The sequence below is a fragment of the Dreissena polymorpha genome, chromosome 10 (genome assembly GCF_020536995.1).
Source record: "Dreissena polymorpha isolate Duluth1 chromosome 10, UMN_Dpol_1.0, whole genome shotgun sequence".
Lineage (NCBI taxonomy): Eukaryota > Metazoa > Mollusca > Bivalvia > Myida > Dreissenidae > Dreissena > Dreissena polymorpha.
Genome location: NC_068364.1, coordinates 65,761,414 through 65,788,267, shown reverse-complemented (window position 1 = coordinate 65,788,267; position 26,854 = coordinate 65,761,414). Strand labels below are relative to the sequence as shown.

Below are 26,854 nucleotides of genomic sequence, written 5' to 3'. Positions count from 1 at the left end.
CGTGAATTAAAAAAAAGATTGTTTCGCCTTATGTTGTGTGTACACTAAAACAAAATGAAAATTTTAATGAACTTGTTTTTATTGTTAATGAAAAGTGCCTGGTTCTCTACCACCGGAGTATGCCTACAAAACTTTGTACCAAAGGATCGGTTTATGGCATGTGTACTTTAATTCAATATTTTGTCTCGACTAAAACTGAAACATTTTGATACTTTCATAGTATTTTTATTCGCTGCACGTAAAATAATCATCCTTATGTTTCCTCAAAGTAAGGCCAGATTTGGCCAGACCTGCAAATCATTATTTTAGCCATTCGAGATAAGTCGTTCACTCTTCTTTAAAGATATCTTCACGTTTCGATGTGTTGCTGTTAGATTTTACACCGATTGCAGTTAATTATGTTTTTCTATTTATACATGCTGCAAGTTTGAAAAATGTTACAATGGTATTGCTATAGTTGGGCTCTCATAATGGTTAAATAGTAACCAAATAGCTTTTGTAATGCCAGTAAATATGAATTGTGATGCTATGAGCCTATTTATTATAATCAATTGAATGTTTTATGAATGAATGTTGGTCAAGTGTGAGGTTTTGAGCTTCTTAAAGGGGCCTTTACACCTTTTGGTAAATTAACATAAATAAACAATATTGTTTCAGATTCGCAAATGTTCGTTGTAGTTATGAAAGTTGTGTGGAAACAGTAATACTGAACATTTACCATGCTCTAAAATATCAATTGTATGCATCTTTTGATCGTTTGAGGATTTAACCTGAAAATTATAAAGCGTTGCAACGCGAAACGATTGAATAATTTGAAGAGTTCTGTTGTTGTCGTTATATTGTGTGATACTACGAGGATTGCTTATATAAAGGATAAAATACACAATGATTGTATGAGCACGGATGGCCGAGTGGTCTAAGCAATAGACCTTTATTCCAGGGGTCAGTGGTTCGAGCCCATTTGAGGGTTACTTTTTTTCTTTCTTTAATTTTAGTGTGTTGTTTTACAGGAGCATGTTAGATCCAATGCTAAGATTTAACAATATAAAGCATTTAGTGACAAACTTCATTACATGTCAAAATCTGTGAAAACCCCTTTAAACCGGTATACATAATTAATGGTTCGAATTGACCGGTCCCAGACGGTTACACAAGTTTTGTTCATGTGTTTGTGAACAAGGTGTGTATTTATGTGTAATGTCTTTTACATATGTTGTTTGGCATACTGTTTGGCCATTGGGTATATGTACTTTCCATCATTTATGCTGCAACTTAATTAGCGCTGTATTTGACATTCTGATAACTATTCGTATAAATAACATTTACTATTTTATTCGTTACCTTATGCGGTTTGTCTAGAAATATAGTCTTTTGCAATAGCTAATCATGTAAACTTTGCCTGCAGGTTAAAAGGTTTTCTGACAGGTAATTTTTTCTTTGAAAAAGAAATCTTAATTCAAACCATGTCAATAATATGTATTTGCGTATTCTATTTGCAGAAAATACAGACAACCATGCGAGAAGTGCTAAATAATTGTATTTCCAAGTCAGCCCAATATCTGAAACGTGTACGTACACTAGCATAGTTATGAATATCTGCACTACAGTATAAATATTGTGTAAAGATTGGATGTCAAATATATTGTTATTGTTCAAGTTCTCGTTACTGTAACGCTGGCGTAAAAAATAATATTGACAATGGAAAAAAGGTTTGAGACGAAAGAGGCCCAAAACTGGCTTAACTGTATGATTGCAACATATACGACCAGGGACGTAATTGCACAATTAGCCAAACTCGGATTTAAAGCATTTTACACGGATATACGACAGGATATGCTTGCAAAACACGGTATACTTCAAACAACTACGTGTAGTTCGTGTATTGATCCCTCCAAACAGTGCCGCCTGTGTTCAGAAATAGGTCATCGCATTTGGAACTACCATCGTTTTAAACGAACACATTTGAAAGGCCCATCATGGAGCAATACGGACATGACAAAATGGTGCAGTGATTCATGGGAGTTAGCGAAGTGTTACATGCCTCCCACCGGTTACAAGAATAAACCAAGTGCTGACAAAACAGATTTCAACGGATTAATTGGTGCTTTAATCAACTGTACTTGGATGCAGAATTACTTTACAGATGATCTTAGCCAGAATACTAATTTCTGCATGAAGGTATTTGGTAATTTACTTGTCAGCCTTTATTTATCAGTAATTGACGTACGAAATGAGTTTCGTATGCCATGTTACAAGTGCATATCTTTGTAAAATTATGTCCTTACCTCTTAATTTGACAGGCGCGAGAAGAAGTAAACGCACTACGACACATACATGACACAAACATAGATGAAGGGGAAATGATCAGCCTCTTCGATTGTCTTTTCAATCTCCTTAATGATCCTGCATACCTGAACAGCTTTAAACCAGCAGTGAAAGCAAGAACATACCTTACTCAGGTAATGTTCCTTACTCCTCAAATAACATTGAAGAACCAAGAACATATCAATAACATGGTTTGTTAATGTAGATAGTTAAAATACGAACCATTTAGGGAGACATATGGTAGTTAACTAGTATTATTATAATTAGTCCTATACTTATTACTTTTATATGGAAATTTGTAAACATGCTTAAAAGACTGAATGCTTGTTTTCTTTCCAAACCGGGGATGCATTTGTAACGTCAATTATATTATGTTTCAGCTTCAGAACGATAAACTGCTATTGTCCGACACCTTGACAAAATGCTACGAAGACCTAAAGGAAGGTGAGAATACATATTAACATGTTGTTTAAACGAAAAGGTCTTATATGGTACCTGTTTTATGATCAGACAGTGCGGCGGATAATTCAGTACTTATATCAACATATGTTATTGATAAATGCAGGGCATGTTATCTGGATCAAATGTCAGAAATGTAAGCTACTAAACGAAACAAAACAACAACTGGTCGCTATGTTAATGCACACAATTTTGATATGTAATTAAATCAAGAACATCTTTTTAATTCAGTCTTTTATTCTATAAATAACAAATCATTCTAAAATGTTTGATCTTGCTTCTGTGGTTAAAGATGTGATCGAATAATATACAACCTACTACTTATAACTCAAAACGGTGACTTTAACTTTGTATAATAAGTTTTCTCGGCTTTATCTAATTGAACGAATACATTTGTTTGTGTAACACCCAATCAAAAGAAGAGAACATATAGTTTATTAAGATGTAAACTTGTCAAACTGGTGTCATCTCCAATTTCCTTCTTTCATTCACATTTGTTAATAAATAATTTGAAAATCGTGGAATATGTGTATGCTCCTCCGTCCACTGTCATATTGTGTAATTGTCTACTATTTCTGTGAATACATGGTTAACTTATGGTTTCCGCTAGACATATAAATCCTTCACTAAACTATGTAACATGTTAACATGTTAACATGTTAACATGTATTTAAGAGTTAATATCCGAGAAAATGTATTTAATTGTTATCGTTTTTTATGTATGCTATTGGCTGTTTTTTGTAAAGTATATTTAAAGGAATTCGTGCCAATGTTGTTTACGTATGCTATGCAATACAGTAATATTAGTTAACATAGCACTAACACAATAATGTAAATTAATTCATATAAATAAGGTTTAGTGCAACTACTCAAATAATAGTCATAACCTGAAAAAGCCTTTAAGCTGTATTATGTTCCTTTTTTGTACATGGAGATGACATGTTAAAGTTTACCTTCAAGTTGATCAAGTTCATATTCACATATTCAGCGTTTCCATACCACATGTATAAACCTGTGTAATAACTACATATATTCAATTGAATCTTTACATGTTTCTTTGTGACACGTTGTTACTGATCAAGGTTCATGACTCAGACCTGTTATTAAGCATATTGCTATCCTCTTTGTTAGAATACATTAGGGTTAAACTTGTCGTCCCTGACTCTACTACATATATAAAAATAACACTTTACATAGGTGTTCACTTATGATGTTTATGATCATGCAAGTCGCGATTCGTTTAAATTGATCACAAGTATTTTTAATAAATTGTTTATTATTTTTTCGGTAGGATTCTTCATAATCTTAAATGTTTTGGAAGAGTTCCTACAATCCATATTTGAACACAATTGAATTTGAACAATTTAGCTCTTGAGATCTTACACAGCGTTGCGTGATATGTAGAATCTCTTGCCGCATCAATGAAGTATAAGTCATACATGCGAAAGACAACGTACGGTACCTCATTTGATAAAAGGGCCAAAGGTTCTATATTACAGGACTTCCAGTTTGTTCAAAAAGTTCAGTGAATAAATTAACTTTAAACAAGAAAACACAACTGGGAGGAAATATAAAACTTAAAACCTATTGATTGTTGTTTGGATTATTTATTTATTTTTTAATGCTAATATTCTTTAAGCATGCGCATGTTTTACCTGTTTACCCATACGGGTAACTTGCTGGCCTTATCTATGTAACATTCTCCTTGTAACCCGTCCCCACATATAAATCAACACAAAAAAGCAATTTAACATGTATTTAAAACAAGTTATACTTGAACAATGAGTATTATAACATCCAGATTGGACTGTATAATATGTTCGTTAAAAGCTACAATTATTTTTTTCAGAGTTTCGCGGAGATTTAATACGATTCTATACAACGACGAAAAATACTGTGTCTGTTTCACCACTACGTCAGGGTCATGACAAACCTATCTGGGATATCTTTGTGTCACCGAAATTAAGCCACATAAAACTACAAAAAGATGGTTCTCGAAAGAAAACGGAAAACGCAATAAAACAATACAGAAACATATTTTTTAAAGATGAAAAGCTGTGTAGTTGTGTGTTTATTCAAGGAGAGCCCGGTATAGGGAAAACAACGTTCCTTACTAAACTTGCTCTTGATTGGTGTGATGCAGTTTCTGAACACAATTCTATTCATAAGGCTTCATTTAGTGATATCGACACACTGAATGGGTTCGAGTTTCTCTTTCACATATCACTGAGAGATGCACTCGTCGTGAAACAACGTGAGGTGGTAGAGATGATTAAAACACAAATTATCGACGCCATTTACACTGGTGATAAACGCGAAGTTGTCTTTCAGCTGGTACACACAATCCTGGCACGGGATACTTGCCTCGTATCTATGGATGGGTTGAACGAGTGGGTTGATCCTTTTCATAAATATGTTTCGCCGTTAATGGCAAACTGTTTTACAAAGTGCGTTTCATTAATTACTACACGACCATGGAAAATGTCGGATGAGCGAATCAAGGATTCTGAAATTAAACGACTTATCGAAATTGAAGGGATAACTGACCCAAGGGAGCTAACGGAGAACATACTCATCAGTTTTAACTCTGTCAATCAAAAGTCACAGACTGAGTTCATGGAATACGTAAATGAACGTCAATTGATGCAGCTTCTTATTTTACCATGGTATCAGACAATGTTAATAAGCTTGTGGATGAACAATAGCGATTTTAAAGGTTCACTGTGTGAAATAAATTGTATTCTACTTGACCTTAGTTTTAAAAAAGGGAATGCAAAAGAAGGATATTTCAGAAAAGGAACTTGCTTTCCGTGCTTATCGAACACAAGCTTTATTGAACCGCATTGTGAGATTTTAGACGCGCTTGCTAATGCTGCATTTCATTTCACGTTTTCTTCACAAAAATCCCTAGTGTTTTCCAAACGGGAATTACTGGATTTTATGTCCAAAGAGCAACTACAATTCTGCCTCGATGCTGGCCTGTTGACGGTTATGTTTAAGTCAGATGTTTTGTTAAATAGTCCACAAATGTCATTTGTACATGAGACGGTCCAGGAATTCCTAGCTGCATATTATATAGCAATTTCAAAGGCGGATGTTATAGAAAATTTACTGAGCAAACATAAATTGAATGTGTTAGAAATGAGCCAGATAATTATATACATGTGCGGGCTTGATTGTAAGATAGCTAATGAACAAATAAACCGTCTGATTGACGGCGACTTCTTCAATGACATGAACCATGCACTAAGCAGGTATATACGACATTTTCAAATTGAGAAATTAGCAGCATTTAAAACAGATTATAAATCAATAGAAAACATTGGAAAATTTTCAAATGATGAGAGGGACTTCGATTCGCGTATGTTAGCTGTATCATTCTTATTCCAGCGCATGATGATTACAGGTTTCAGTGAGGCTAAAGCCAGCAGTCAGAAGGATATTTGTTTGAAGTGCAGGGACTTTATATTCAATGAATATCTCAACGAGCCTCAATCAAACGCATTACGTGCACTAATGTACAACACATCCAATGTCAGGACACTTATTTTAGAAAGTAATTTATTGCAAATAAGCGAAATACTGATCGTCCTTCAACAGTCAAGGGATTGTCTTGAACGTGTAAAGGCCAGAGTTACTCCGGACATATATAAGGCATTTTATAATTTAAACCTGAAAGAGCTGCATTTTATCGGAAGAATCAACGTATCATCAATATCTGATGTTCTTACATCCCTGTCTACGTTAACGTATTTATACATAGAAGATTCAATCTGTAACGAAAAAATCACTATCCCTGCCACTTTAAGGTTTTTAGACTTGACGAAAATTAGCTTTACTGTCGTGTTTCTTCGAAGGTTACTAGAACAATTATCTTTATTAAAACACAATTTTCAATTAGAAATGTGTGATGTGAATGTCACCGATTTCAAGAAACACATTCTTCAATCAGAACTATTACTTATTGACATGTCAAATATCGACATAAACGTGAAGCAGGGTAACAATGACCTATATGGTTTGCTGAGTTGTACACCTATCGATAACATGTATCTTATGACGTCTGACGATGCTGCATTAGCATCAGATATTTTACCCACATTCAGTGCATTAAAAACATTTTATTTACGGGGGACCTTTATGGGTCGATGTGATTTTAAAAATGCCTTCATCATTGAACTGTATCCGTCTTGTGAGAGGTGAATGCACATCTGAGTGGCTGTGCAGCTTGTTGATCAAGCTTTGTGCATTAGATCATCATATAGAGTGTGATCTGTGGAACTTTGTACTGCAATCACATGAAGAAGATTGCGACGCTGATTCGAATATACATGAATGAGACCTGCGTTCTAAACTATTGGCATGTGATATGTCTAATATTGAGATAGTAGTAAAAAATGGCAGCAAGGAACTGTTTGAAATATTTCGTGACACAAGTATAGGGTCCCTAAGTTTCGGAACTGCTGATTGTGTTTCACTTGCATCAGAAATTCTGCCAACACTCAGTAAATTAAAAACTCTTCTATTATGGGGGATCTTTGTGAGCCAATGTGATCTTCAGCTGCCAGCATCGTTAGACTGAATCCGTCTTGTGAGAGGTGAATGCACATCTGAGTGGCTGTGCAGCTTGTTGATCAAGCTTTGTGCATTAGGTCATCATATAGAGTGTGTGCTGGGGTACTTTGTAGTACAATCGCGTGGAGAAGATTCCGACGCTGATTCAAATAAACATGGTTTTGACCTGCGATCTAAACTATTGGCATGTGATATGTCTAGTATTGAGATAGTAGTAGTCAGTGGCAGCAAGGAACTATTTAAAATATTTCGTGACACAAGTATAGGGTCCCTAAGTTTGAGAACTGCTGATTGTGTTTCACTAACATCAGACATTCTTCCCACACTCATTAAATTAGAAAAGCTTTATTTATGTGGGACCTTTATGGGTCGATGTGATCTCCAGATGCCTTCATCATTGAAACGTATCAGTCTTCAGACAGGAAAATGCTCTTCTAAGTGGCTGTGCAGCTTGTTGATCAAGCTTTCTGCATTAGGTCATCTTGTAAAGTGTGAGCTGTATAACTCTGTAGTGCAATCACGTGGAGAAGATTCCGACGCGGATTCGAATATACATGAATGTGACCTGCGATCTAAACTATTGGCATGTGATATGTCTAATATTGAAATTTTTGTAGACAGTGGCAGCAAGGAACTGTTCGAAATATTTCGTGACACAAGTATAGGGATTCTATACTTGATTACTGCTGATTGTGTTTCACTAACATCAGACATTCTTCCCACACTCATTAAATTAGAAAAGCTTTATTTATGTGGGACCTTTATGGGTCGATGTGATCTCCAGATGCCTTCATCCTTGAACTGAATCAGTCTTCTGACAGGCGAATGCACATCTGAGTGGCTGTGCAGCTTGTTGATCAAGCTCTGTGCATTAGATCATCATATAAAGTGTGAGCTGTGGAACTTTGTAGTACAATCGCGTGGAGAAGATTCCGACGCTGATTCAAATAAACATGGTTCTGACCTGCGATCTAAACTATTGGCATGTGATATGTCTAATATTGAGATATTAGTAATCAATGGCAGCAATGAACTGTTTGAAATATTTCGTGACACGAGTATAGGGATCCTAGACTTGAGAACTGCTGATTGTGTTTCACTTATATCAGAAATTCTTCCCACACTCATTAAATTAGAAAATCTTCTACTATGGGGGACCTTTATGGGTCGATGTGATCTCCGGATGCCTTCATCATTGAACTGTATCAGTCTTCAGACAGGCGAATGCTCCTCTAAGTGGCTGTGCAGCTTGTTGATCAAGCTTTGTGCATTAGATCATCATATAGAGTGTGATCTGTGGAACTTTGTACTGCAATCACATGAAGAAGATTGCGACTCTGATTCAAAAATACATGAATGTGACCTGCGTTCTGAACTATTGGCATATGATATGTCTAATATTAAGATATTAGTAAAAAATGGCAGCAATGAACTGTTTGAAATATTTCGTGACACAAGTATAGGGATACTAGACTTGAGAACTGCTGATTGTGTTTCACTTACATCAGACATTCTTCCCACACTCAATAAATTAGAAACACTTTATTTATGGGGGACCTTTATGGGTCGATGTGATCTCCAGATGCCTTCATCATTGAAACGTATCAGTCTTCAGACAGGCGAATGCTCCTCTGAGTGGCTGTGCAGCTTATTGATCAAGCTTTCTGCATTAGGTCATCTTGTAAAGTGTGAGCTGTATAACTCTGTAGTGCAATCACATGAAGACGATTGCGACGCTGATTCATATATACACGGTTCTGACCTGCGATCTAAACTATTGGCATGTGATATGTCTAATATTGAAATTTTTGTAGACAGTGGCAGCAAGGAACTGTTCGAAATATTTCGTGACACAAGTATAGGGATTCTATACTTGATTACTGCTGATTGTGTTTCACTAACATCAGACATTCTTCCCACACTCATTAAATTAGAAAAGCTTTATTTATGTGGGACCTTTATGGGTCGATGTGATCTCCAGATGCCTTCATCCTTGAACTGTATCAGTCTTCTGACAGGCGAATGCACATCTGAGTGGCTGTGCAGCTTGTTGATCAAGCTCTGTGCATTAGATCATCATATAAAGTGTGCGCTGGGGAACTTTGTAGTACAATCGCGTGGAGAAGATTCCGACGCTGATTCAAATAAACATGGTTCTGACCTGCGATCTAAACTATTGGCATGTGATATGTCTAATATTGAGATATTAGTAACCAGTGGCAGCAAGGAACTATTTGCAATATTTCGTGACACGAGTATAGGGATCCTAGACTTGAGAACTGCTGATTGTGTTTCACTTATATCAGAAATTCTTCCCACACTCATTAAATTAGAAAATCTTCTACTATGGGGGACCTTTATGGGTCGATGTGATCTCCGGATGCCTTCATCATTGAACTGTATCCGTCTTGTGAGCGGTGAATGCACATCTGAGTGGCTGTGCAGCTTGTTGATCAAGCTTTGTGCATTAGATCATCATATAGAGTGTGAGCTGTGGAACTTTGTAGTACAATCGCGTGGAGAAGATTCCGACGCTGATTCAAATAAACATGGTTCTGACCTGCGATCTAAACTATTGGCATGTGATATGTCTAATATTGAAATTTCAGTATACAGTGGCAGCAAGGAACTGTTTGAAATATTTCGTGACACAAGTATAGGGATGCTAGACTTGAGAACTGCTGATTGTGTTTCACTTACATCAGACATTCTTCCCACACTCAATAAATTAGAAAAGCTAGATTTATGGGGGACCTTTATGGGTCAATGTGATCTCCAGATGCCTTCATCATTGAACTGTATCAGTCTTCAGACCGGTGAATGCACATCTGAGTGGCTGTGCAGCTTGTTGATCAAACTTTGTGCATCAGATCATCATATAAAGTGTGAGCTGTGGAACTTTGTAGTACAATCGCGTGGAGCAGATTCCGACGCTGATTCGAATATACATGAATGTGACCCGCGTTCTAAACTATTGGCATGTGATATGTCTAATATTGAGATATCAGTAAAAAATGGCAGCAATGAACTGTTTGAAATATTTCGTGACACAAGTATAGGGATCCTAAGCTTGAGAACTGCTGATTGTGTTTCACTAACATCAGAAATTCTGCCCACACTCATTAAATTAGAAAAGCTTTATTTAAGGGGGATCTTTGTGAGCCAATGTGATCTTCAGCTGCCGGCATCGTTAGACTGTATTAGTTTTCAGACAGGTGAATGTTCCTCTGAGTTGCTGTGTAGCTTATTGATCAAGCTTTCTGCATTAGGTCATCTTGTAAAGTGTGAGCTGTGGAACTGTGTAGTGCAATCACGGGGAGAAGACAACGGTGCTGATTTAGATAAACATGGATCTTACATAAGATCTAAACTATTGTCATGTGACTTGTCTAATTTTCAAATATTAGTAAAACATGGCAGCAATGAACTGTTTGAAATATTTCGTGACACAAGTATAGGGATCCTAGACTTGATAACTGCTGATTGGGTTTCACTAACATCAGACATTCTTCCCACACTCATTAAATTAGAAAAACTTTATTTAAGGGGGACCTTTATGGGTCGATGTGATCTCAAAATGCCTTCATCGTTGAAATGTATCCGTCTTGTGAGCGGTGAATGCACATCTGAGTGGCTGTGCAGCTTGTTGATCAATCTTTGTGCATTAGATCATCATATAAAGTGTGAGCTGTGGAACTTTGTAGTACAATCGCGTGGAGAAGATTCCGACGCTGATTCAAATAAACATGGTTCTGACCTGCGATCTAAACTATTGGCATGTGATATGTCTAATATTGAGATAATAGTAAAAAATGGCAGCAAGGAGTTATTTGAAATATTTCGTGACACAAGTATAGGGATCCTAGACTTGAGAACTGCTGATTGTGTTTCACTAACATCAGAAATTCTGCCCACACTCAGTAAATTAAAAAAGCTTCTATTATGGGGGATCTTTGTGAGCCAATGTGATCTTCAGCTGCCGGCATCGTTAGACTGTATTAGTTTTCAGGCAGGTGAATGTTCCTCTGAGTGGCTGTGTAGCTTATTGATCAAGCTTTCTGCATTAGGTCATCTTGTAAAGTGTGAGCTGTGGAACTGTGTAGTGCAATCACGGGGAGAAGACAACGGTGCTGATTTAGATAAACATGGAACTGACATAAGATCTAAACTATTGTCATGTGACTTGTCTAATTTTCAAATATTAGTAAAACATGGCAGCAATGAACTGTTTGAAATATTTCGTGACACAAGTATAGGAGTCCTAGACTTGAAAACTGCTGATTGTGTTTCACTAACATCAGAAATTCTTCCCACACTCAATAAATTAGAAACACTTTATATATGGGGGACCTTTATGGGTCGATGTGATCTCCAGATGCCTTCATCATTGAAACGTATCAGTTTTCAGAATTGCGAATGCTCTTCTAAGTGGCTGAGCAGCTTGTTGATCAAGCTTTCTGCATTAGGTCATCTTGTAAAGTGTGAGCTGTTTAACTTTGTACTGCAATCACATGAAGACGATTGCGACGCTGATTCGAATATACATGAATGTGACCTGCGTTCTAAACTATTGGCATGTGATATGTCTAATATTGAGATATTAGTAAAAAATGGCAGCAATGAACTGTTTGAAATATTTCGTGACACAAGTATAGGGATGCTAGACTTGAGAACTGCTGATTGTGTTTCACTTACATCAGACATTCTTCCCACACTCAATAAATTAGAAAAGCTAGATTTATGGGGGACCTTTATGGGTCGATGTGATCTCCAGATGCCTTCATCATTGAACTGTATCAGTCTTCAGACAGGTGAATGCACATCTGAGTGGCTGTGCAGCTTGTTGATCAAACTTTGTGCATTAGATCATCATATAAAGTGTGAGCTGTGGAACTTTGTAGTACAATCGCGTGGAGAAGATTCCGACGCTGATTCGAATATACATGAATGTGACCTGCGTTCTAAACTATTGGCATGTGATATGTCTAATATTGAGATATCAGTAAAAAATGGCAGCAATGAACTGTTTGAAATATTTCGTGACACAAGTATAGGGATCCTAGACTTGAGAACTGCTGATTGTGTTTCACTTACATCAGACATTCTTCCCACACTCATTAAATGAGAAAAGCTTTATTTATAGGGGACCTTTATAGGTCGATGCGTTCCCCAGATGCCATCATTATTGAACTGTATCTGTCTTGAGACAGGCGAATGCTCATCTGAGTGGCTGTGCAGCTTGTTGATCAAGCTTTGTGCATTAGATCATCCTGTAGTTTGTCATCTGTTGAACTTTGTAGTACAATCTCGTTGAGAGGATTTGGGCGCTGACCCCAAAAGACATGAAACTCACTGGCAATCTAAACTTTTGAAATGTGATATGGCTAATATTAAGATATAAGTAGACAGTGGCAGCAAAGAACTGTTTGAAATATTTCGTGACACAAGTATAGGTATCCTAGACTTGAGAACGGCTGATTCTGTTTCACTTTCAACAGAAATTCTGCCGACACTCAGTAAATTAAAACAGCTTCTTTTATGGGGGATCTTTGTGAGCCAATGTGATCTTCAGCTGCCAGCGTCGTTAGACTGTATCAGTTTTCAGACAGGTGAATGTTCCTCTGAGTGGCTGTGCAGCTTATTGATCAAGCTTTCTGCATTAGGTCATCTTGTAAAGTGTAAGCTGTGGAACTTTGTAGTGCAATCACGTGGAGAAGACAGCGGTGCTGATTTAGATACACATGGATCTTACATAAGATCTAAACTATTGTCATGTGACTTGTCTTATTTTCAAATATTAGTAAAACATGGCAGCAATGAACTGTTTGAAATATTTCGTGACACAAGTATAGGAATCCTAGACTTGAGAACTGCTGATTGGGTTTCACTAACACCAGAAATTCTTCCCACACTCATTAAATATGAAATGCTTTATTTATGGGGGACCTTTATGGGTCGATGTGATCTCCAGATGCCTTCATCATTGAAACGTATCAGTCTTCAGACAGGCGAATGCTCCTCTGAGTGGCTGTGCAGCTTGTTGATCAAGCTTTGTGCATTAGATCATCATATAGAGTATGAGTTGTGTAACTTTGTAGTGCAATCACGTGGGGAAGATTGCGACGCCAATTCAAATATACATGTATCTGAGCTTCGATCTGAACTATTGGCGTGTGATATGTCTAATATTAAGATATTAGTAAAAATGGGAGCAAGGAATTGTTTGAAATATTCCGTTACACAAGTGTAAGGTTTCTATACCTAAGAATGGCTGCGTCTGTATCACTTACATCTGCTATTAGGAACTCGTTTTTTTATTTGGTCCGTGTATTTAAGAAAAAAGAATAACAAGCAAAATATCTTAAAACCCGCTATATCCCTTCATTGATCCCGACAGATCTTAAACACATCCTCCTTGAAAATAAATAAGAAATTAAACTGTTTCAAACAGCATATGCACCTACAATGTTAAAACACGTCGACGGTGTTCCATCTGGCTATAATTGCATTCGAGTCATTACTGATCAGATGTGCTGCACCGGCGGCGTATATTCTGAAATTATGATATTTGAATATACTAGTTGCGGCCAAACTGTGCAGTTCTTTTACATAGATGCATACTTATTTTTTCATAACACTGGTAAATAAAAATCATTCAATAATTGTATTGTTTTAAAATGTAAATATAATTCGTTCATAATTTTGCACTTGAAATATAGTACCCACCCAGTTTACATATGTCTTCAATTTTATGTTCAATATTAACTCATTCAAAATTTAAACGTTTCTGTACAGTAAAACAAACTGCTTTCCTACGTTGTCGTTGTATTTGTTTTTGCACACATACTAGTAATGTTGTTCTTAACAGTTTTGCGAAAAATATTATTTACTTTACTGTTTAATTATGTGTATGTTTTACATGACACATTGTATCGATCTATATTCAAATGTGTCAGTTTTCCTTCACAAGGATCGGGCACAAGGATCAATTCATGCAATAAAATTGAATCGTACATTTCAATTTATCAATACGAAACAAACATTGTATGGAATGAATATTATCTGAAACCAACATTTATTACACAACTCTGTAGCTATGATGTTCTTATGTTTTTTTTAAAGCATTAATGCCGAAAGGATGCATCGAGTGACATGTACTTCAATGACTGTAAATTCAAGTTAATTGAATTGTATATAGTGGTGCATTTTGCTTTAAAAAAATGTGTTTTGGTACGTGTGCACATTAATTGTGGCAATGAGAACATGTTTGTTGTCATTTATTAACATTAATATCATAGTAGGCGGTATGGCGGTAAACAAACATGAAAATATCCAAAAACATTTCCGGTGAAATATAGTAGGCATATAAAAATATGTTCCTGCTGAAAAAAAATGTTTATTTTTGAATCAATATTGTAACATTATTTTAGTTGCACATGTGTCATCAAAGATTAAGCCATTTTCGGTGCGGTTAAATAAGCTTTGGAAATCGTTTTCGGATAGCTAGTAAAATGCTACGCATATTCGGTGTATGTATTCTTTTTTTAAATTTTGTTATTTATTGTTGTAGTGAATAGATGTTATCAATGTATTTTATAGAGATTTATTAATAATTGTAGAAACAAAAATGCTCGTTTTGCTTATTTAGTAATAGCAACATGAAATGCATTTCTAAATAACACTTTTCAAATACGTATATTTGTACATGCATTTGTTTGTTGACGCTATGTAATTGTATATGATATTTGATACTCAGACAGTGTGTATGTGTTGTAAAAGCTTCAGTCCCTATAGACTACCGCACATTACAATGTAAAGTAAAATAGCACTTACTGTTTAAAGGTTCCGAACAGCGAGATTTGCAAATACTATGTCTTAAGACACTTAACGGCGTTTCAACATTGTAAGTTAATAAATGATAGTTGTAGGTCATAGTTTGTTTTGTCTTAATACGTGTTATAAAATCACTCGTGCATTGCTCCCGCGATATAACCACTACGCCGTAGGTAATTTTACAACAAATAATTACAAACAAGTAACGTTTCATATTTCTCGCGGCTTTATACTTACTATTTATCCGAATAATGTCTCTTAAATTGAGCGTAATTCATACATTCTCAGCTTAGCTAATTACCGTCAGCTAAGTAAACCCATGTTCACTAATTAATATAGTCTTTTTAATAAACTGTTACATGTTGTTTTTTTATTTCAAGTGATCAGTGGATGATTTGATCTATGATTGGTAATACATACTACAAACTTGCATAAGTTAAGTTTTTAATATATATATATATATATATATATTTATAGAAGTGGACCATGATAACATCACGTCACGTTTTTGTATTTGTGTGTTCATATTTTTGATTATCCCCACGTTTCTCGATGAAAAAGTGGGGATATTGCATTGATGTGCGTCTTTCCGTCCGTCCGTCCGTCCTAGCCACGTGCCCCTCCTAAACTATTAGCACTAGAACCTTGAAACTTACATACATGGTAGCTATGAGCATATGTGTGAAGGTGACAGTGACGGAATTTTGATCTGACCCCTGGGTCAAAAGTTATTGGGGTTGGGGCCGGGTCAGAGATTTTCACTCATTTTTTATGTTATTTTACATTTACTTCTTCATTTCTGCACCGATTTACTTCAAATTGATACTGAGCCTCTCTTCTGACACTAAGGTCAATCTCAACTATGCATGGCCCCATTACCAACCCTGGGGCGCCCCGGCCACATAGGCCACGCCCACCCAAAATTGCCTTTTACTATAATTTCTTCATTTCTACACCGATTCTCTTCAAATTGATACTGAACCTCTCTTATGACAATACGGTCAATCTCAGCTATGCATGGCCTCATTACCAACCATAGGGCACCCCGCCCACATAGGCCACGCCCACCCAAAATTGCTTTTTACTATAATTTCTTCATTTGTACACCGATTCACTTTAATTGATACTGAACCTCTCTTATGACAATACAGTTTATCTCAACTTTGCATGGCCCCATTACCAACCCTGGGGCGATCCGCCCACATAGGCCACGCCCACCCAAAATTGCCTTTTACTTTAATTTCTTCATTTCTACACCGATTCACTTCAAATTGATACTGAACCTCTTTTATGACAATACGGTCAATATCAACTTTGCATGGCGCCATTACCAACCCTAAGGCGCCCCGCCCACACAGGCCACGCCCACCCAAAATTGCCTTTTACTATAATTTTTTCATTTCTACACCGATTTACTTCAAATTGATACTGAACATCTCTTATGACAATACAGTCAATCTCAACTATGTAAGGCCCCATTACCAACCCTGGGGCGCCCCGCCAATAATAAGCCACACCCACCCAAAATTGTCTTTTACTATAATTTCTTCATTTATACACCGATTCACTTCTAATTGATACTGAACTTCTCTTATGACAATACGGTCAATCTCAACTATTATGGCCCCATTACCAACCCTGGGGCGCCCCGCCCATAATAGGCCACACCCACATAGGCCACGCTCACCCAAAATTGCCTTTTACTATAATTTTTTTAAATTGATACTGAACCTCTCTTATGACAATACAGTTAATCTCATCTATGCATGGCCCCATTACCAACCCTCGGGCATCCCGCCCACATAGGTAACGCCCACCCAAAATTGCCTTTTACTATAATATCTTCATTTCTACACCGATTCACTTCAAATTGATACTGAACCTCTTTTATGACAATGCAGTCAATCTCAACTATGCATGGCGCCATAACCAACCCCGGGGCGCCCCGTCCCCACATAGGCCACGCCCACCCCAAATTGCCTTTTACTATATTTTCTTCATTTCTACACCGATTTACTTCAAATTGATACTGAACTTCTCTTATGACAATACGGTCAATCTCAACTATGCATGGACCCATTACCAACCATGGGGCGCCCCTGGGTCAAACATACGGCGTGGGGATACGCGACGGCCTCTGCCGCGCCATTTCTAGTTTATACTGTTGTGATGTTTACTATGTTTGTCCTAGAAATTAATTAGGCCTGAACTGATTTATCATTTGTTTTGCCTAGAAAAACTTATCACGCCTTTTTATATTACTGTTTTCGAGCAGTTTATTTTAATCTACAATAATAAAACTACCAAAAGATAGTGCTACTCAAAAAGATAGTGCTACTCAAAAAGATAGTGCTACTCAAAAAGATAGTGCTACTCAAAAAGATACTTATTTTGTGCGTGGAGTGATTGTAACATGATTTGGTGAATCATAGTGTTGTTATTTTAAACATATTGCTATTTTCGACAAGTGAACTCTTTTATCTTAATAATTTGCCAAGTACAATCTTACCGTCGGTAAATGAATACGGAATTTACGAAATGTTCTATTGTTAGTATTGGTAAACATTTAGTTAACCTTGCTCGTGAACTAAATGAATAGCATTTGTATAACTATGTATACTGTAATGCGACCGATATGTGTGATTCTATAATTTAAGTTATTGTTTAATGTGTCTACTGTTGGTACTTATTTTATCGTCATATGACTCCGTAACATTCTTCCATGTGCATGTCTATAATATATATTTTCGTAAACTCTGCCCCCATTACTCAAAATGCATAAATGATATTTTGATTCAAACTTATGGCTTAGGGGGAGAGACACTATATAGAATTGGAACTTTGTTATATTTGTAAAATAATGGGTTACAAGACTAGACATTGATTTTCCAAAGATTTAATAATATATGTGTCACAAATAAGTGCCATAATCATGTTACAGTGTATATTTGAAATAATCTATTTCAAAATACAATTGTTACGTATATTTGTTTGTTATTTTTTGTGTCACGAATGAGATCATATGCAAACAAATGCACGGAAAAATAAGTGCCATTGAACTTAACGAGAACGTTGGTGCAATTTACATGCGATCTAAACTTTTTGCATGTGACTTGTCTAATATCAATATATTTGTTATGAATGGCAGCAAGGAACTGTTTAAAATATTTCGTTTCACAAGTATAGGGATCTTGGACCTCATAAAGGCTGATTGTGTTTCACTAACATCAAGACATTCTGCCCACACTCAGTAAATTAGAAAAGATGCTATTTTTTTTTTTTCTTAATTAAAAAATATATATTGTAAATGTGCACGCATTTTTGTTAACGCCATATATTGTTTCTATTATAATAGAAAATCTTGCTTTATTTCGCGCACTCTTGATTTAAACTCTACGCATTTCAACCTCTGGTCGTAGAAATTAACCAGGTCTGGGAAGACTCTACTTATGTTAACATATCGTCGCGAAAAACGTATCATGTTTTTGTATTACGGTTTCCAAACATTTCATTTGCAATTGATCATAATTAAACTAAAACACGCCTTGGCAATTCAAGACGGCATTTTTTTTTGCGTGGAATAATTTTAGTGCGAATTGATGAATCGTTGTTTTGTTAAACGTGTGATTTTTTTAAGGCAATCGAACTTTTTTTTTCTTACAAACTTGACAAGTTTAAACATTTAATTTGGTTTATGAATAATACATTGTACGAACTATTTTCATGTAACTTTTAAAAGCAGTAAGTTGTAGTGAACTTAATGTATAGCATAGGTTTATAACAACGTAATGTATACTTTTAAGCTATCTGTGTTTGTTTTTCCATACATAGTTTATTTTAGTCTTTGTTTAACGTCTATTTTTTTATTAAGTACGTGTTATTTTTATATCGTCCTGTATGTCCATTACGTTACTTCATGAGTTCGTCTATTAAGAACATGTTCGTTAACTCTGTCAGCCATGACACTAAATGCTTACATGCAATAAAAATGAAAACTAGTGTCGTAAAAGAACAAGCATCGTTAAGTATTGAGTTTTCTTTATGTGTTTGTACTTCATAGCATTAAACAAATATGACATGTATATTCCAAACTATTAATAACATATGCGTTAGAATTAATATTTAAAAAGGTGTATTCACTTTTGTTTGTTCAAAATTGTATTGAATTACGATAGAGTTAAAATATGTTTTCTTGAGAATACATGTACATGTATATAATAATTGTTGTTGTTTTATTTATGTTAATAATATATATCATTTGTTTCTATAATGTATAGAGTGGACGGTATGTTTTACTCCTCTAAATAAAGAAAATGAAGAATATATAATACACGTGTAATTTTAATATACACAGTAATTGAATCACGAAATTGTGGAACTTCTCCAGAATATGTTTAAAATATTAATGTAAAAATTTCGAAATAATTGTGTAACTTGATCATAGCGAATTTATGTATTGATTAGTTTATGATAACCACAGTGTTTCTTTTTTAAAATGCTGTTATAATTGAATGCAAGTATGCAACGTGAAAATAATACACGTCATGGTTATAATGCGTGTAATATTGACGGACTGTTTTCTCATAAAATTCACAAATTTCAATTTGTCTAGCGTAAAAAATGCCTTGCATCTGCATTTTTAAGTTATGATGTACGGGACGAATATTTCAATTTCTTGCGGTAATACAGCATCACAGAAACCTTAGACGAAATGCCCACCTAGTTTATAATATACTAGTACGTATTATTTTAGCTCACTTGAGCACAAGGTGCTCATGGTGACCTTTTGTGATCGCTTTTTGTCCGTCGTGCGTTGTCCGTTGTCCGTTGTACATTTGCCTTGTTAACTCTCTGGAGGCCACACTTATTGTCCAATCTTCATGAAATTTGGTCAGCATTGGTTTCAATGATATCTTGAATGAGTTCGAAAATGGTTACGTTTGCTTGAAAAACATGGCTGCCAAGGGGCGGGGCATTTTCCTAATATGGCTATATATGGCTACAGTAAAATCTTGTTAACACTCTAGAGGCCACATTTATTGTCTTCATAAAACTTGGTCAGAACATTCATACCAATAATATCTTGGACGAGTTCAAAAATGATGCCGGTTGGATAAAAAACATGGCCGTCAGGGGACGGTGCATTTTTCCTTATATGGCTAATTGGCTATAGTAAAACATTGTTAACACTCTAGAGGCCACATTTATTTTCCGATCTTCATGAAACGTGATCAGAAGATTTGTGCCACTGATATCTTGGATGAGTTCAAAAATGGTAACCTTTGCTTGAAAAACATGGCTGCCAAGGGGCGGGGCATTTTTCCTTATATGGCTATATATGGCTATAGTAAAATCTTGTTAACACTCTAGAGGCCACATGTATTGTCCTATCTTCATGAAACTTGGTCAGAGGATTCATCTCAATAATATCTTGGACGAGTTTGAAAATGATGCTGGTTGGTTGAAAAACATGGCCGCCAGGGGGGCGTGGCATTTTTCCTTATATGGCCATAGCAAAACCTTAACACTCAGGAGGCCACATTTATTGTCCAATCTTCATGAAGCTTGCTGAGAAGATTTGTCCCACTGATATATGGGATGAGTTCAAAAATGGTAACCTTTGCTTGAAAAACATTGCTGCCAAGGGGCGGGGCATTTTTCCTTATATGGCTATATAAAGCTATAGTAAAATCTTGTTAACACTCTAGAGGCCACAATTATTGTTCTATCTTCATGAAACTTGGTCAGAAGATTTATACCAATAATATCTTAGACGAGTGCTAAAATTATGCCGGTTGGTTGAAAAAGATGGCCACCACGGGGGCGGGGCTATTTTCCTTATATGGCTATAGTAAAACCTTGCTAACACTCTAGAGGTCACATTTATTTTTTGATCTTCGTGAAACTTGCTCAGAAGATTTGTGCCACTGATATCTTGGATGAGTTCAAAAATGGTAACCTTTGCCTGAAAAACATGTCTGCCAAGGGGCGGGGTATTTTTCCTTATATGGCTATATATATGGCTATAGTAAAATCTTGTTAACAATCTAGAGGCCACATTTATTGTCCTATCTTAATGAAACTTGGTCAAAATATTTGTCTAAATAACGTCTTACACGAGTTCGAAAATGATACCGGTTTGTTGAAAACATGGCCGCCCGGGATCGGGGCAGTTTTCCTCAAATGGCTATAGTAAAACCTTCTTAACACTCTAGAGGCCACATTAATTGTCCTATCTTCATGAATCTTGGTCAGAAAATTTATCCCAAAAATATATTGGAAGAGTTTGAAATTGATGCCGGTTGGTTTGTTGAAAACATGGCCGCCCGGGAGCGGGGCAGTTTTCCTCAAATGGCTATAGTAAAACATTGTTAACACTCTAGAGGCCACATTTATTATCCGATCTTCATGAAACTTGCTCAGAAGATTTTCCCTACTGATATATTGGATGAGTTCAAAAATGGTAATCTTTGCTTGAAAAACATTGCTGCCAAGGAGCGGGGCATTTTTCCTTATATGGCTATAAATGGCTATAGTAAAATCTTGTTAACACTCTAGAGGCCAGATTCATTGTTCTATCTTCATGAAACTTGTCCAGAAGATTTATCCCAATTATATCTTGGACGAGTTCAAAAATGATATCGTTTGATTGAAAAACATGGCCGCTAGGGGGCGGGGCATTTTTCCTTATATGGCTATATTAAAACATTGTTAACACTCGAGAGGCCACATTTATTTTCCGATCTGTATGAAACTTGCTCAGAAGATTTGTTCCACTGATATCTTGGATGAGTTCAAAAATGGTAACCTTTGCTTGAAAAACATGGCTGCCAAGGGGTGGGGCATTTTCATTATATGGCTATATATGGCTATAGTAAAATCTTGTTAACACTCTAGAGGCCACATTTATTTCCTATCTTCATGAAACTTAATCAGAAGATTCATCCCAATAATATCTTGTACGAGTTTGAAAATGATGCTGGTTGGTTGAAAAATATGGCCGCCAGGGGACGGGGCATTTTTCCTTTTATGGCTATAGCAAAACCTTAACACTCTAGAGGCCAAATTTATTGTCCAATCTTGATGAAATATGGTCAGAAGATTTGTCTTAATGATATCTTGGATGAGTTCGAAAACGGCTACGTTTGCTTGAAAAACATGGCCGCCAAGGGGCGGGGCATTTTTCCTTATATGGCTATATAAGGCTATAGTAAAATCTTGTTAGCACTCTAGAGGCCACATTTATAGTCCGATCTTTATGAAACTTGGTCAGAAGATTCATACCAATAATATCTCGGACGAGTTCAAAAATAATGCCGGTTGGTTGAGGAACATGGCCACCACGGGGGCGGGGCTATTTTCCTTATATGGCTATAGTAAAACCTTGTTAACACTCTAGAGGTCAAATTAATTTTCTGATCATCATGAAACTTAGTCAGAAGATTTGTCCCAATGATATCTTGGATGGGTTTGAAAATGGTTTGGGTTGCTTTAAAAACATGGCCACCAGGGGCAGGCCACATTTATTGTCCAATCTTCATGAAATTTGGTCAGAAGATTTGTCAAAATGATATCTTGGATGAGTTTGAAAATAAATATTTTTGCTTGAAAATAATGGCTTTCAAGGCGGGGGGGGGACGTTTCTCCTTATATGGCTGTAGTAAAATCTTGTTAACACTCTAGAGGCCACATTAACCTTCCGATCTTCATGAAACTTGGTCAGATGATGCATCCCGAAAATATCTTGGACGAGTTCACAAATGATGCCAGTTGGTTGAAAAACATGGCTGCCAGAGGGCGGGGCATTTTTCTTATATGGCTATTGTAAAACCTTGTTAACACTCTAGATGCCACATTTATTTTCCGATCTTTGTGAAACTTGGTCAGAAGATTTGTCCAAATAATATCTTGTTTTCTCAGGTGAGCGACTTTGGGCCTTTCAGGCCCTCTTGTTTCTATAATTATATACTGATGTACGTTGTTCTATACGTGAAATAAATACGTTTATGTTTAAACGTTTTCTTTATTTTTTCTATGTTACAGTAGGTGACAATGACTTTTACAAACATGCGACGGGCAGATAAATTTCCAATGAAAATGTGTGTATAATTGGCCGTGCTCTGTAAAAGGGGTTTTTAATGTATGTGCGTTAAGTGTCGTCCCAGATAAGTCCGTTTAGGCTAATCAAAGACGACACTTACCGCCTAAACTAGATTTTTGCTAAAGAGAGACTTTCTTTGAACGAAAAATATTATAGACGCGGAAAGTGTCGTCCCTGATGAGCCTGTGTTAATTGCACAGGCTAATCGGGGACGACATTTTACGCAAATGCATTAAACCCCCTTTTTGCAGAGCACGGCTTTATTATGTATCAGTATGTATACTTATTTTCGGCTTTTATTTTTGCCGTGTTAACCGTGGTTTAAGCTCATCAACGCGTTCATTTTATCTCATAAGTCATGGATAGACGTAGATGATCTCAGTAGTTAACTAGTGGTAATTGCACGTAAATATACAATTCCTGGCGGATGCAATACTACAATACAACAATAATAAACGAATGACGCATACTATTATTAGATAAATTCATGACCTACACTACGTCTAGCGCGATTTATGCCATCCACAACGCATCACCGTGACTCAGCCAAGAGTGGACAATTACTATCTCACCACGATTCACCGTTGAACACGGTGATTTTGCCGTGGCTAATTGCGGTGTCAGTCTCACCGTTATCGGGAAATTGATCTCACGCGATCGCGGTGGACCACCACGGTCTAGGTGGTTCGCGGTGAAATGCATGTGCAATATCAACATTATACAAATGTACGGTCTGCTATATCAAAATGTACATGTTCATTTACATTGCAGATCGTATAATGTTGTTTTTTTAAACTTTGTATGTACATGTATTATATGCACTTCATAACAAAATCACCGAATGTTCAACTCTTTTCCCTCGTGTTTGCCCTCTTTACAGAATGATTGACACGTCATACATCGAGCGTGAGTATAGTATGCGTGTCGTGCTTCAGGTTTTGTTTCAATTGTTTCTGCATGAAGTTTCCCTTGTTGTTCTTAATAAAAGATTTGTTTTTTGTTAACCTTTCGAAACCCTTGCTCGTTTTTGCACATATATAGCTCGCCAACAATTACATACAAACATGTTACATGTATATGTAATTTGATATCAGACGATTTTAATGATTTCCTGTTTCTTTTGTTATAGACGTCTGCCTCCAACTGAATCTGCTACCAAACTTCACTGTCGCAGAGTGTACTACCAGATCATGGTTTGGATGGGAATGGAGGAGGGTATGGATGCCATGAAGTGGGGGTGGAAGCTACTAGATAATCGGTTCGTCCCACTGATGTCAAGAATGAATGCTGCTCCAGACAGTCTCTTGCAGCTCATTCACTGTAACTGCTCTACTGCCTGCAAGACCCTCCGCTGCTCATGTAGAAGATATGGACTGCCATGTACTACTGTCTGTGGACCGTGCCAACTTGAAGAATGTGACAATCCACATAACAAGTTCCTTCCAGAGGAGTCAGATGATGAGGATGAACAGTGACTAAGTGTATACTGTATGAAAATGTCATCTAAAAAGGCATATTGTATATTATACTATTTTTTATATTATATTTCCAGTGTACAAAATTTACATTTACCATTATATTTTTTACTTATAACCGTTTGAGTAAATTGGCAGCCCTATTGGGACGCCATCTTGGATTTGTGAATAAATAATTAACTGCTGGTAATTTAATTGCTTTCTTTGAATTCCTTGACCCCTAAAACCTAGGGTTAGACACCAAAACCACCTTCCTAGGTTGAATAGTAATTGAGATATAGCGATTTTACGCTTTTGTATCAATTTTTTTGGGGTTTGAGGGATTTTTTTCATATATTGACCCGTCTATTACATGTATTGGATCGAATAAATGCACATGTACAAATTCGAGACATCCGCAGTAAGTATTAAATTCCGCGATTTTTTAATATCATAGTCACGCAATAAGATCAGTTGTCATGTTGGTGAGTGACTATTTGTATACCTGTACTTTGTTCAATAACAGGTTCATTTTGAAACATACACTGTATGTAAAATAACGTAAAAAAAGAAATCTTAATATTTTGGTAAATATTGATTTACTTATTGTGTTACAATAATGTTGTGCATTGAGCAAATACAATGTATATCAAATTGATCAAGTATGGATAAGAAGTGTTGTTCAGAAATCGCGTTGAATTTAACGAGTAATAATTTTACATTTAGCTTTTTTTAAACTGTCTTACTATTTTATTTCAGATACGACCAAGAATGTGGTTTTCGGAAAATAATGAACATAGTAACAACGCTGACGAGTTTTTTATTATTAATATTATCAACATGCATTTAAATACTGTTTATGTTATAAATATGATTTTGTTATGCATGTATATGTATGTCTATTTATTGTACATGGGCTGTATTACAATACGAGTAAAACGCTTGTTTTCCTACGAAATATTGATGGAAAATGTGATGTCTACATCCATTTATTATATCTAATAAAATGGAGAATTTGATGTCTACATGAATATACCATATCGAATAAAATGGAGAATTTGTTGTTTACATCCATACGTTTTTAAAATATGTATCGAAATTAACTTGTAATTGAACAAAACAGATCATAGCCACTTGATAATAAAACAACTGATCTTTTCACATGCTTATGAGCTTAAACTATCACTGAATTTAATACTTACTGCCGATGTTTCGAATTTATATTCGAATCAATACATGTAACAATATAAACAGGAGGGAGTCACTTAAATATTAAGAATCAAATAACACGTAACATGTTGATACGTTATTATTGGCAAGCTATACGTACACAAACGAGAAAGCATTTCCGAAATGTTAACATGTCAAATGATTCTGGAACGAGGGTAAACAAAAGAAAATAATGACGATTGTTAACAATCAAGTTACAATGTATACAAATGCACATACAAATGTAACAAAACATTCTAGAACTTTGCAAAAATTAACCGGTGTGTAATATCGAAATATACATGTTCATTCACATTTACCTGTGTTTCACCGCGAACCACCGAGGCCGCGGTGATCCACTGCGATCACGGTGGTCCGCGCGATCGCGGTGGTCCACCGTGAGATCGATTTCCCGATAACGCCCGCGGTGTTCAGCCACTGTCGACGCGATCTATCATGATGGAAACACCTTCAGATCGCGGTGATTTTCCACGCTCACGAACAATTGTCCACGGTGGGAGTGTGGTGGATGTCAGAAATCGCGCTAGACGAAGTGTACTAAAGTGGTCGTACAGGGAAAGTACTTGTAATTCCAACTAATTTATGAAATATCAATTTAGATAGCCGGGCTAAACATACTAGTATATGCTTTGTATTGTAATTTGTAACTGCGTTAAGACAAGCATGACTTGACAAAATTATCAATCCGATTCATTAATCCCTATTATTCAAAACGTAACCCATGCAAATAATCATTTTGTTCGGGGTTTGATGGGGGTTGACCAGCATTTTAAAAACGTCCTCGATGCATATCAACACTGGTTGTACATCCGTTACTTCAAAACATATGTAATTGCCGTAATATTGCAAATATTTAAAATGTCAATATCTATTCAGG

The 26,854-nt window shown here is 36.2% G+C and overlaps 2 protein-coding genes across 3 annotated transcripts in view; one reads left to right on the top strand and one right to left on the bottom strand.

The window, feature by feature from the left end:
* Nucleotides 1-26,854, bottom strand: part of LOC127848640 (receptor-binding cancer antigen expressed on SiSo cells-like) — a 360,763-nt gene that overhangs the window by 16,478 nt on the left and 317,431 nt on the right. The gene's annotated exons all lie outside the window — the stretch shown is intronic.
* Nucleotides 1,511-7,272, top strand: LOC127848624 (uncharacterized). Its single transcript, XM_052381193.1, has 4 exons — nt 1,511-2,178; nt 2,301-2,459; nt 2,706-2,769; nt 4,634-7,272. Exons 1-4 carry the CDS (start codon nt 1,699-1,701, stop codon nt 6,985-6,987), a joined length of 3,057 nt encoding a protein of 1,018 aa, XP_052237153.1. The 5' UTR covers nt 1,511-1,698; the 3' UTR covers nt 6,988-7,272.

Bases quoted from the DNA above. Each gene is read 5' to 3' on its own strand.
- LOC127848624 (XM_052381193.1), top strand. From the start codon at position 1,699: ATGGAAAAAAGGTTTGAGACGAAAGAGGCCCAAAACTGGCTTAACTGT. The intron at 2,179-2,300 runs GTATTTGGTAAT...TTAATTTGACAG, and splicing joins ATACTAATTTCTGCATGAAG to GCGCGAGAAGAAGTAAACGC. The intron at 2,460-2,705 runs GTAATGTTCCTT...ATTATGTTTCAG, and splicing joins CAAGAACATACCTTACTCAG to CTTCAGAACGATAAACTGCT.